The following is a 13,768-nucleotide window of genomic DNA, read 5'->3' as shown; positions in this document are numbered from 1 at the left end:
AAAATACTTAAATGTAAAAAAGAAATTTTAATGATACTCAAGGTAACTGTGTTCACATAGTGTGACATGATTGTACCTTGCTATTTGTTTGCACAAAGCTGTTTTAGCACACTTTGAGACTGTCTAAGTACAGCCATAAAGCAACAAAAATAAAATTAAATGTGAATGAAGTTAAATGAAAAGAGTTTTGATGGCTATTTAGGAAATTTTAGAGGTTATGCATATCAGTTTGAAAACTGTAAGATGAAAATAACTATGAAAGTGCCTTTCACTCAGATTGAATCAGTAAAGGATTTAGATATTCAGAGAAACTTTTAATGTTATCAAATGTCTTGAAGATATATGTAGAAAATTTTTAGTATTGTGTATGTTAATTCTCCATTATGGCATTGATAAATTGGGCATATACTGTAAAAAAGTGTAAAAAGATTGAACAACTTAAATAATTTATTTAGCTTTCCTGGTTTCTGTGTTTTAGCATTGATCAAATAAGTACTGAATACTGTTTTCCAATCATTGCATGAATCAACAAGCTTATTTCTCATTTGTGTTCACACTGAAAGAGATACATTTCTGAGTATTCTGAAGGTTCTTTTTAAAATATTTGAAATATGTACACTAAATTGTAAGAAACAAAATCCCATTTTGCAAAAGGTATATATATTTCTGTATTTCTTAATTTAGGTTTGTTTATGAACTTTTGTTTAACTTTCAATGCAGATATAGGTTCTGAAATACTTCTTCGTTTCTGGAAAAACTTAAAAACTCAAACTGAGCCAAAAGACCCTGCTGCTCCAGGGATGTACGTTGTCCGAGAAGAAAGCTCTCCTAGTGAAGGTATTTTTTAAATGTTGTTTGGATTTTATTCATTGATTAAGTCAAAGTGTTTGAAACTGAGATAATTATGAAAATACTTAAATATGATATGTAATTTCATAAATCCTATGTGTATGGGTGCAGGTCAAAGTACACATACTAAAACCTTCTAAAGAATACCTTTCATTTTAAAATATATTACAGTTGAAATTAGAAATAATTAAGTAGTCAGTTAGCCATTTTATTTATGTAGCTTGATTAAATAGGATAAACATGAAAATAATATTCAATAAATAAGCATTTAAGTCATCAGAATATTTTGCTATCACCTACTGTATTACAACAACAGATCTATCTATGATTCTCTGATTTCTTTTCATTGAAGATAATTTCAATATATTTCAAATAGATATAAATTAACATGTAAATATTTTCCTGAATGAAAAGAATAATTAAATTAAACTATTTAAAAAATTTTCCAGTGATATAATTTGTCTCTAAATTTTCAGTGTTTCCTAGTGAATACCTTTGGTCGATGCTCTAAGAGCTCCAACTACAAAATTTCTAATAAAATCTTAAGTTTTTGTGCAGACCACTTTGTTTAGTCTATTACGTAGTCTATTAACCAGGTGGTTAAGACACTTGACTCGTAATCTGAGGGTCAAGGGTTTGAATCCCTGTCACACCAGACATGCTCACACTTTCAGCTATGGGTGCATTATAATATAATGGTCAATCCCACTATTCATTGGTAAAAGAGCAGCCTAAGAGTTGGCAGTGGGAGGTGATGACTAAGCTATCTTAATTCTAGTCTTACACTGCTAAATTAGGGACAGCTAGTGCAGATAGCCCTTATGTAGCTTTGCATGTAATTCAAAATAAACAGTACTTTACTATGACATGAAAAGCCTCACTGTTGTTCCATTTATCCACTTTTACAATTTCTTTATATCTGTTTCCAAATCTGTGCTTTGTTGGTAAAGGATCATAAAAAGGTGGCAATCAAAGGCTTGTACAAAAATTAAACAGAAAAAGAAGAGAAGTGTTTGATAATTAAGAAAGGATGATATGTTCTCAAGGGTTGGTATTCTGTTACAGGTACACCACTGACTTTCTGGCACCCTTGGTTCTAGAGCTTTGCCGGATTATCCATTTTGCCAAACCAACAGAGGTCACAAAGTAATAATTCAACAGTAAACCTCTGACCCACTAATTAAACCCCTCCCATGTCTCTAAAGTACTATGGACAGCTATAAACTTAAATATAACAAATATTAACTGCAAATTAAATGATTAATGAAATACATTAGTATATGTATAAATGATACAGGTTTGCTAGTACAGTGTAAATGACAAAGGTTTATTAATTACTGTACTTATAAAGAATGTTGCAGTAGTACCACATCCAATGTGGCAAATTTTAGAATTTTACTGGAATTGTAGAGCTGATCACAAAGGTCTAGAAGTTTTGGGCTGTCAGGATTATTGCCTGTTTCATCAAGAATTTGTGATGTTGCAGGGAGAACATTTGGGGCACTTGAAGTTGAAGCCACAGAATTATTTGATGTTGGCCTGCTGCTCTGACACACATTCTTTTTGGCTATGTCTTTAAACATTTCATCCAATCGAAGTTGTTTTATGTGCTTTGATCTTACCCTGTATAATTTTTCATTCAGCAAATGTAGTCATTAGCTCTTGTTTCGTCACAAAGGTACATTGATTTAGACCACTAATTAATTCATCTGTCAACTCAGTTAACTTGTCCATAGTAAGTGTTTCAGCTACATCTGTTTTATCTTCTTCACCTTTATTGTTTTATTAAGATTTAGAACAATATCCCTAATTTTAGAGCCAATATAGTGATGAGCAACAGGTGTTTTTTTGTCAACATTCATCTATTTGACCAGACTTTCTTCATTAAGATTACTTGCTATACTTTGGCAGCAGGTTTCGTAAAACTTTTTGCATACTCAAGCAACTCATGAAAAAACTTCTTTTTCCTTTGATGCATTAAATCCTGTAAAGTCAGTAAGCAGCCCATCCTGAAAGAGGACACGCCACATGTAATGCCATTTGCGGCTATCTAATGAACTAGTCTAGCTGTCACGGGAATTTTAAGTGTACTCTTGTAATTTTGCTGGATTAAAGGAGCAACAACAGTTTTCTGTCATCTGTCATTCAACATAAAAGAAAAAGAGCCAGTGTTAACATGGATATTGATTTTCTAGCAACTGGATTCCAAATATTCTGCTTAGGATCAAAACTTTCACTTATATTCACTAAAGTGAGATTCTAGTGTTGCATCATTTAAAATCATTTGAACATGAATTTTTTGTTGGTGCATGGCATCAGCATTTCATTCATTATGAGGAAAGGCCCTAGGCTGATTTATATTGCTTCATACATAGACCATGATAGCAACTGCACTACAAAGAATTGAATAGGGTAAGGTTAGTAGACCTTGTTTGCCCCCTGTGGCTTATCATTGGCTAATTTAAAAGAGTTTATCCAGTAAAAAATTTTAGGAACACTGGATTCTGATGTCTCAGGTTTGTGATTTTTCCACTATTATTCTGTAGCTCAACTGGTATGTACAAGAATGACTAACATTGTCATCCTGGTTGATGAAATGAACATTATATTCTGGAAGACCTGCTGAAATATTGGAAATCTTTAAGAATGTAGTAGAAGACTTCTGTGGGTCATCTGGGGTGGGGATTCCCCATCATTGCCATAGATATTGCTAAATTACATTGGTATCCTTTGGTGATCATCCTTCAGAGAAATAACTTTGTGAGGAATTGAGGCAAACCACCGTGAAAAGATTGTGGTCATTGGTAACATATTGCATTTTTATTCCAAAGATAAATCTGTAACTTAGTTACCTAATATTTCCAATAAATGGAGATTTGATGATCATGTATGTATCAGGCCAGGTGAGAAATTTTATGCAGATGGAATGAAAGAGACAAAGCATATTATGAAGTTGAAATGAAATGGGAACAAACAGTTTCTTTACTAAAAATGAACAAAAGAATGACTGATCATCTGATGATAGATCATTGCATTGTAGTTTAAAGAAAATGTTATGAACAAAGCATATTATGAAGTTGAAATGAAATGGGAACAAACAGTATTTACTAAAAATGAACAAAAGAATGACTGATCATCTGATGATAGATCATTGCATTGTAGTTTAAAGAAAATGTTATGAACAAAGCATATTATGAAGTTGAAATGAAATGGGAACAAACAGTTTATTTATTAAAAATGAACAAAAGAATGACCGATCATCTGATGATAGATCATTGCATTGTAGTTTAAAGAAAATGTTATGAACGAAGCATATTATGAAGTTGAAATGAAATGGGAACAAACAATTTATTTACTAAAAATGAACAAAAGAATGACTGATCATCTGATGATAGATCGTTGCATTGTAGTTTAAAGAAAATGTTATGAATGAACTGTGTTTAATAAAAGTGAAACCACAACAAATTAATACTGTTTAACTAAATGCAAAATGCTTTACTTTAAAATATAATAGAAATTGTTTAGTTGACATTTATTAAAATTAACATAATCAGCAAGTTACAAAATATACAGGAAAGAAAGACAGGACTTGCAAGTTTTGGTTCTTTTAGATCAAAAACATATCTTTGAAAATTTCAAAACTAAATTTATGATTCACCTTATGTGTGTAGTTTATCAACCAGAAAACTGAATTAAAATAGGTTCTGATGTATTTGCTCCATGTGGCAGCCAGCAGTCCTTAAATACACAAGATAAAGTTGGACACAATATGAGTATCCCATAGAACAACAGAATCTCTGTGACTGGATCCTAATAAAGAAAGTAACACTTAAAGCCAAATTAGCACATGAACAGGTTCAAGCATGTTATAAATTAGAGCTTCAACAAAAGTGTGAACTTTTGTGAAAAGTAATATATACATTATTTATGCATACCACGAAGCCCCAAAATATTTTGATCTCTTTATATTCTTTGTTTTCCTTATTTTTCCTATTGTATCCATTCCAAGGCTTCAGTTTAAAAAACTTGTTATATCATAAAACCTTTCTTTCAATTCCTGAAAGTAGAAAGCTATACCACCATAAAATCTCTGTTACACCCCATTTTGCTAGGGGTAGTTGTATGTGGAGCAATACTCAATATATCACTTCCTAATATCTTAATAGATAGTGTTAATAGTTGTAATTATATATTCCTCACATGTACTTTGCACCATCCTGTTTACTTTTTCACATCACTTGAAAATCTGACATTAGTATCATGTGTTCATTTATGCTTTTCTCTTAAATGTATGTATAATAGGTATCTGTGTAGGCATTCTTAAAAACAGAGTGTAATTTTTAAGAAATTATGTTTTAAAGTAATAATTACTGTGCATCCATAATTCATTTCAAAAACAAGTAATGAGAAGTTGGTAGGTTAAAATTAACAGTGCATATATTAAAGAACATTTTTATTCAACTAAACTACCCTTGATTTTTTTGTGTATATTAGTTTCTACTTGCACATATGAGGTTTTCATTTCTTGTTTAATGAGGTTACAGATTTACTTTTACTAATATTTTGTCACACTAATGATGTTCTTTCAACTGTAGAATCAGAACAAGGAATTCCAAGAACAGAAGAGCCTGTTGGTTTGGAAGAACCAGCCATCTCTTTGGAGGAGGTGTGTGATTTCAGTTATTATACTACGTAAATGTAATTAATGTAATTAGTTGTTCTCAGAAAAAAAATGTTGGTATTAAAAATAAATACCATAAATTCTTATCTGGTTGTTCTGGAAGTACTGAAATACCACTAAAAAGAACTTTAAATAGTTGGACTGTTTGACAACATTGAATAATTATTCACTGGTTAAGAGAACAAGAGGATGTGAGAGTAGAGTGTTTTTTGTTTCTGAGGGTAAAGGCTGAGAGAAACAAATGCTAGCCACTTTCACTTCAAAAAACAACAAATGATCTGTCTCCCAATAATAGTTTATTGTACACCTCCTTTCTTTACTAAAACCTGATTAATTGGTGCTTTTATACAATATATTTAACCTACATACCTGAGCTTGCATATAAAACATATTTTTACATTTCATTGAGGATTTGATATAATTTTAAGATTCAGTAGTAAATTTGTAAGATTTAAAAATTGTTTAATTTTCAAAATATTATGGCTCATCACCATATGGTTATATCAACAGATGTATAAATTATGCAACTGTATAACTTCTGCTCAGAGTTTGTCTGGAATGCTGGAATTATTTCCAATGCTCTTTGTACATTATACCTAAATGAATAAGAGTGTGCTGCAAAACAATTTTCACCTGCAGAGTTATTTTGCCCAAACTACTTTACAGATCTTTCAAGAATAACTGAAATCTCATTCCATGTCCATGTTCATTTTACAGGTTTGACTAAATTGTTTGTAATTAGTACTAAATGAATCAGTGTATTTTCACTATGCTGCAAAGAATTGTTGCCTGCAGAGCACACACACATCAATAGCCTTGATAACCAAACAAAATTGACATGGTTTTTTGTCCAACCTCCAAAATAATATGAAAATTATTTCATATCAAGTGATGCTCACTTGGCCAAACATGGTTAAGAATTTAATTGAGGAGATAAAATGAAGTTTGTCAAGAAACAATTTTGAGATCTTAAACTTGTTCTGATTTTGTATGAGGATGATGAAATGTTCTATGAGTTAGAGAACTCATTCTAGTTGTAGTTTGTTGTTTTTTAATCTGCTTATCTAAATGCAAATAATTTTATTTAGAACTGTGCAAAACACATTGAATGATTGATATTGCCATAATAGCTTCTGTTTTTAGGTGTGTTCTTTTGGTTTATTCAGGAAAAAAGGAGACTGCAAAGTCCAGTCCATTTAATGATAATAAAGGATTTTTTTTATTTCTTCAACTACAGGTTATTTTATCTGATATTTGATAGTACGTTTAAGTTTACAACAGACATTAATACAACAGTTTTACTCACTAATATTTTGTGCTCTGAACAGTGTATGGCCTATTTATTAGTACTTTGGTCAGAACATAAACTAAATATCTAAAACTTAACTAATTTATTAACAGATGTAATCAAAAATTAAATCACTACTTCATAATGTAACTCAGTAACATACCGACAGACATGGTTGTCATGCTATCTGAAATAATAATATTGCTTTTCCTGGGTGGGAGAAGCCTGGAAATTAATGCAAAATTGTGAAGTAATTTTGATGTATTTTCAACAGATAGAAAATATGTTTGCTTCCTTTATTCCTTTTCATGATAGACTTTACTTATTAAGATTTTGCTTCATGTGGGAAGCAGCTTTTGTCACCTGTACAGATGAATAATGGTGGCATGATACTTGTTATATGTAAGCTAGTTTGTGATTTGCAATACAGGAACTCTCTCTTCTCTCAAGATTAGCTATTTTCATTCATTACTGTCCCCTATATGAAAAAATTTTCTTGACACATACCACAAGGATTTAGTAACCTCTTACTAGAACCAAGTGATTCTAACATGTAAATCATCATGTATCACCTTCCTACTAATAGGAGAATAGTGTACTCATGTGATTATCTCTGTGCACCTCCACTGAATTGTCACTTCTTGTTTGGCAGTGTTTGTGTTCTTTAGTTTGTATACTGCAACATATTCAACTTTGTTTTTCAACTTGATTTATTCAATCAGATTATTTTATTCATATTTATCAGCTAATTCCATTTGCTTTCTTTTTGCACTTGAGTTTGGTTAAACTTTCTGTTCAATACATCCCAAAGTTAGCCTTACCATTTTGGGGTTACAGTAGTGACTAGCATTTTTCTCTGGCCTAAACGAGGCCTTCATTATCAAGTATCCTTGATAATCCTTCATTTTTTGTTTATCCAGGATCTTTAAAATAAGTAAATATATGAAGTGAAATAAGAACACTGTATCTGGGGACATGTAAATAGAGAAAATCAGGGAAACATCTACTAATTTCAGCTGTTTTGTTGTAGGTACCAAGGCAAGCTAAGTTCAGTCAAGTGTACAGAAAAATTTGATTTGCTTTTTATTTATAGGTGACAATATATGATTGTATTATTAATTGTTTTTTACATTTTGCATTTTGATGTATTTCCAAGTTAGCCTCACTACTTCAGGGGTTACAACAGTGACTAGCATTTTTCTCGAGCCTTAGATGTAGGTGACTCAACTGTAGATTTATCTGTTTTTATGTGTCAAGAGATTGAATGTTACATGGTTCAACCTTTATCCTCAAACTTCATCAAGGCTTTTACTGAAACTACTGAGCCTCTGCTGGATGATGAAGACTTTGATGATCTTTTTCTGCTTACAGAGTTTGCCGATCATTTTCATTTCTGAGCTGAGGAATTCTGTAGGCTTAATTCAGTCTTAATGGATTTCATGCCTCAGGTTTATGATGTTTCATCCTGATCACCTATTTCTTATTCACCTTGTCCTTCCTTATTACATTAGTGATCTTTTTAACTTTTTGGACTTTCCTCCCTCACTCACTCTGATATTAACGTTCTTGCCAATCCATTGACTTCACAGTTACAAAGGGGATTGGCATGTCTCTCCCCATGAGGAATTCTAATTATTTCATTTTTTCCTAACATTGTGTTGTCTATTCAGTTTTAGATCAACAGTTGTTAGGTTACTTTTTACCTGTTTGGGAAGTGGCTCCCAAATAATATCTATCTACCACATACCCAATATCCTTGCTCTCTTGTTACCCTCACCATCTTCTTTTGATGTTCTTCTAACATAAACCTCCCTCTGCAGCTCTTTACAGAAATTTTGTAGGAATTCTGGAGATACTCTTGTCCTTTTCTCCTCTATTTTAGTTGACAACTCATTTTCAGCTCTGGCGTTTACTACATAGTTTCTTATTGATGGGACATAATAAGTTGAGATACTGTATTTGCTTGGGTGTATTTACCCTCAACTTCTCTTAGGGATTTATGTATAGCCCCAGTTCTTGAACATTACATATTGATACTGTCTTGTATATTATCAAGCCTTGGTTGTCACCAGTTTACTAACATTTCACCTTTTCAAATATTGTAAGCCATTTCTGTCAGAGCTTCATATGCATCCAATTCCTATTTCATTCCCCACCTATGGCTTTTCCTTTCCCTGTTCCCCTCACCATGTACAGAAATCCACATCGATTTTTGCCGTGCATAGCAATCCATGAAGGGGAGGAGAGGATCCTGGTGGTTGAGGGGTCCAACCCTAATACACCGCTTTGGCCTTGAATTCCTGTAGACGGGCTGCCTTGGGGTGGCCCCTCTTGGGTCAATTGGCTGGCCCACTTGGGCTAGGGTCAACCAAGTACCAGTGTTGGATTTTCTCAACAGGTATCTGTTGCTGGTGTTTGGGTGTAGTGCTCATGAAACCCTGGCATGGCTGCAGTGTCCTTGTTTGGCATTGTAGTGCGTCTCCTTGTAGGGCTCCATGGTGCATGGGGTCAGTGGGTACCAAAAATTTTTTTTTTATTATGCATCCTCTGAATAAAAACTTAAATAAAATAGTGAAAAAACAGTCCATAGGTAAACGACCATGTCTTAATACTGAAGAATCTTCAAAATGTTTCCACCCACATCTCAACACAGTGAGCTCCTCTTGCACTCAAAGGCAATTGGGGACATACCTATTGAGGTTACACCTCATGCTACTTTGAATTCATTACAAGGAGTTATTGTTGAGAGGCATTTGTAGAACATCCCTTAGGCAGAAGTTCTCTCTGGTTTCTCCACTCAAGGAGTTTCTGCAGTGAGGGGTATCTCCACTTGCAAAGATGGAATTGCGATGTCGACCTGTATCCTCATTCTGACATTTACATCACCATGTTGACCTGCTGCCACCATCAAGGCAGGTTATTTTAATTGCAGGGTAAGGCCATACATTCCAAACCCTCTCCAATGTTTCCAGTGTCAGCAGTACGGTCACTCAAAAACATCATGTCGTAGTTCCTTGACTTCTGCTTCTTGCATTGGCAAGGACAACAATGCCTATGAGTATGAAATGGATCCTCATTGCGTCAATTGCTATGGCTCTCGCCCATCCTACTTTCGTTCTTGCCCTAAATGGTTGGAAGAAAAAGAGGTACAGTGTTTGAAAACGATTCATAACATTACTTTTCCTGAGGCTCGAATGTTGCTTTCCACCACTTCATCTCGGATGTATGCTGCTGCACTTTGTTCTGCTACTACAGTGGAAGTGCAGACAGATCTCTCTGTGCCTCCAAAAGAATCGCTCTCAAAACAAATGAGATGTCTTTTGACCTCTATGGTTAAAAAAAGTTGAAGAATCAACTTCAAAATTCATTTCTGTCCCTTACATACAATTCAACAAATCCCAAGATCCACTTCCTTTGGTTCCAGGTACAGGCATTTTCTTGGATTCATCTTCTTCTCCCACACTAAGATGCAAGATGATCATTTGTTCACATCCTCAATCACTGGAATCCTCTTCCAACAGCAAAGACCTGCTCAATCAATCCAGGACAGGATCCATAGAGGTCAATCGACCTCCTTTGAATAAAGACAGTAAAGAAAAAAAACGTGGTCATATACAGAAGGTTTCTTCACCCAATTTGCTTACATTTAAATAACAATGGCCACCTTAATACAATGGAACTGTTGAGGTTTACGTTCTATCCTGGATGACATCAAAACAATGTTTGCTTCCTACCATGCTGTATGTCTTTCTTTACATGAAACGTTTCAGAAACCTGCCAATACAGTCACCTTTCGGCAGTTTACTTTGTACAGAAATGACAGGCTGTGTGATGGATGAATGCATGGATGGGTGGTACTGTTAGTTGATCAGCATGTACCTGCCCTGACTTTCCCACTCGACACACCCTTGGAGGCCATAGCCATTCGTGTTTCCTTGGGTCGTACCATCACTTTTTATTTTCTCTACCTGTCACCTGTAGAGACCTTGATGCTCTCATTGAACAGTTGCTGTCTCTTTTTTTAATCCTGGGGGACTTTAATGGACATCATCTTCTCTGGGGAAGTGCTGATATTGATATGAGGGGTTCCTCTGTAGAGCGTATGCTCTCTGATCACAACCTTTCTCTTTTCAGTACTAGTTCTTCTACTTATTTTCATGCACCTAGTCAGTCCTTTACTGCTATTGACCTCTCAATTTACTCCCTTTCACTATTCTCCCATTTTTCATGGAGGGTTGACAATAATCCACGAGGCAGTGATCATTTTCCTATAATTTTGAGAGAGACTGGAGGTGGTTGATGCCACCCGACCTGCATGCCCCTGGTGGAAGCTGGATCACACAAACTGGCCCTCTTTCACTGCTCTCACGGAAATTGATCCTGCCATCAATAGATGACTGTGTGGCAGCAGTAACTGACTGTATTATACAAGCAGCTTCTCAGTGTATTCCTAAAACATTGACACATTTTCCACAATATCCTGTCCATGGTGGAAATCTGCCTGCTACATGGCACAGAAGGCTCAAAAATGGGTCTGGGATACTTTTCGTAGATATCCCACATTCTTGAACCGCATTTCTTTCCAGCAGGCCCATGCACATGCTTGGTGGGTAAGACATCAAAGCCAGAAAGAATCTTAGATTAAGTTCACAACCAGCATATTTTCTACCACCAGTTCCAAAGTCATATAGGACAAGATTCCAAAGGTCAGTGGGCAATATAATTCTGTCCTCCTCTCGATCTTGCTCTCTGATGGCCAGGAAGTAGCTGATACCCAGAGCATTGCCGATACTCTAGGTGAAAGCTTTTGCCAGGTATCTTGCACTTCTGCTTGTTCCTCCACCTTTTTATCCATCAAGACTTGAGCAGAGGGATCACCTCTTTCCTTTTGAGCTGATTATCTTTATGACTGTAGTTGTCCCTTTACACTGGTGGAATTCAAACTGGCCCTTCATCGATCTGGCAGTTCATCAGTTAGACCTGATGATGTACACTATGAAATGCTGCACCATCTCCTGCTTCTCTTGCTCTTCTTCTGATTGTTTTTAACTGGATCTGGCAGGAGAATGTTTTTCCTGATGCCTGGTGCCAGGCTATTGTCTTACCTTTCTCTAAGCCTCGAAAAATCCCAAGATTCCTTCAAACTACTGTCCAATTGCATTGACGAGCTATCTCTGAAAGACCTTAGAGAGGATGGTTAAAGCTCGTCTTGTTTGGTTCCTCAAATGAAACAACCTCCTCTTGCCCACCAAGTGTGGGTTTCGACGACAGCGCTCCACTGTGGACCACCTGATTCGACTTGAAACATCATTCAGAGAAGCCTTTCTCAAGCGACATCTTGTATCAGTATTCTTTGACATTGAGAAGGCTTATGATAAAACATGGAGGTATGACATATATATGGGTTGTGTGGCCATTTGCCCATTTCTATTACAAATTTTTTAAGGGACAGACAATTCCAAGTTCGTGTGAGTTTGACACTTTCCCTTTCTCTTCTACTGGATCTTGGAGTCCCTCAGGGTTGTGTTTTGAGTGTCACACTTTTCAGTATAAAGATTAATGTCATCACTAAACAATTCCCTATCAGCATTCCAAATGGGTTCTAATTTGACTACTTTCACATCTCGTGAGTCGTTGAACATGACGTATATTGTTTACTGAAGTGGACCACAGTAAACGGCTTTAACCTCTCTCTCTCTCTCTCTCTAAAACCGTTTGCATGCATTTTTGCCACCAACAGGGTATTTACCCTGATCCTGAACTCCATATCGGTGAAGTTGTGCTGTCTGTGATCCCTGAAACAAAGGTCTTGGGGCTTATCTTTGACTATAAGCTGACCTTTATACCACACACCAAGCAGGTACAGGTCAAATGTACAAGAGCATATCCTCCGTGTTCTTTCTTCCACCACTTGGGGAGCGGATTGATGCTCTATGCTAAAGATATATCATGCTCTTATTTGATTGAAAGTCGACTATGGATCACTGGTCTATGGCTCTGCCAGACCATTGGCTTTAAAGATGCTGGACCCCATTCATCATCAAGGACTTCAGCTCTGCACTGGGGCTTTCTGCACTTCCCCAGTTCTGAGCTTATACATAGTCTTATGAACCTTCTTTGCACCCCCGCCATTTACAACTGTCTTTACTATATGCTTCAAAACTTTGTTCCTCACCAAAGCATTCCACCTAGGGTTGTGTTTTCCTTCCTTAGTGGCCCATACTTTTTCAGAACACACGATCTGTCATTGCTCCTTATGGCCTTTGTATCCAGTTGCAGTTGGATGTATTAGGTCTGTCCTTGGATAACACTGCTGTATCCACTAGTCAGCCCATCCCTCCATAGCTTATTACAGTCCCCAAATATGACCTATCTTTAAATTATCTGAGATAAGCAGAAACACCCAATTGGAAATACTATCTGCTATTTGCTGAACATCTTTCCAAACTTGTTTATACAGATGGTTCAAAATCAGGTGACTGTGTGGGCTCTGCCATGGTTTGTTGTGGTTCAGTGGTTGCTCACAGAATTCCATCTATAGCTTCTGTGTTCATTGCTGAACTGTATGCCATTTCCTTTGGCCTGGATCATATAGAAGATAAGCAGTACTCAAACTGCACTAATTATACTTCCATGAGGATTGGAAAGAGGAAGTTGTTCTAACTAGACTACGCATTGGTCACAGTTTTTTAACTTATTGTTTTCTTTTATTTGGAACTGATGCACCAATGTGTAATCTGTATGACACTCAGGTCACATTAAGCCACATTTTACTTTCTTGCCGTCGTACGACTCTAAATGATGGCATAATTTTAAATGTTCTGTCCCAGGGTTTGTCCATAACGTCAGACAGTGTTATTGGTGATGGTGACACTGTCCACCTTGGAAATGTTTTTAGTCTTTTAAATTAAAGGCCATTAATCTTTTTAATGCCATTTACGTTTTTTCAT

The 13,768-nt window shown here is 35.6% G+C and overlaps 1 protein-coding gene across 8 annotated transcripts in view; it reads left to right on the top strand.

The window, feature by feature from the left end:
- The window catches only part of LOC143257092 (uncharacterized), a 78,185-nt gene that overhangs the window by 29,662 nt on the left and 34,755 nt on the right, over window positions 1–13,768 (top strand). For all 8 annotated transcript variants that reach the window (XR_013031684.1, XM_076515325.1, XM_076515348.1 and 5 more), the window contains 2 exons: window positions 721–837; window positions 5,445–5,515. Coding sequence is in view for 7 of the 8 variants with exons in the window: in XM_076515325.1 (XP_076371440.1) it covers window positions 721–837; window positions 5,445–5,515 (188 nt within the window). In the remaining variant the exon portion in view is untranslated. The remainder of the gene's footprint in view (window positions 1–720; window positions 838–5,444; window positions 5,516–13,768) is intronic.

This window comes from Tachypleus tridentatus, chromosome 1, assembly GCF_004210375.1.
Source record: "Tachypleus tridentatus isolate NWPU-2018 chromosome 1, ASM421037v1, whole genome shotgun sequence".
Taxonomy (NCBI): domain Eukaryota; kingdom Metazoa; phylum Arthropoda; class Merostomata; order Xiphosura; family Limulidae; genus Tachypleus; species Tachypleus tridentatus.
The sequence above is the reverse complement of the archived record's forward strand: the minus strand, read 5'-3'. Positions and strand labels throughout refer to the sequence as shown.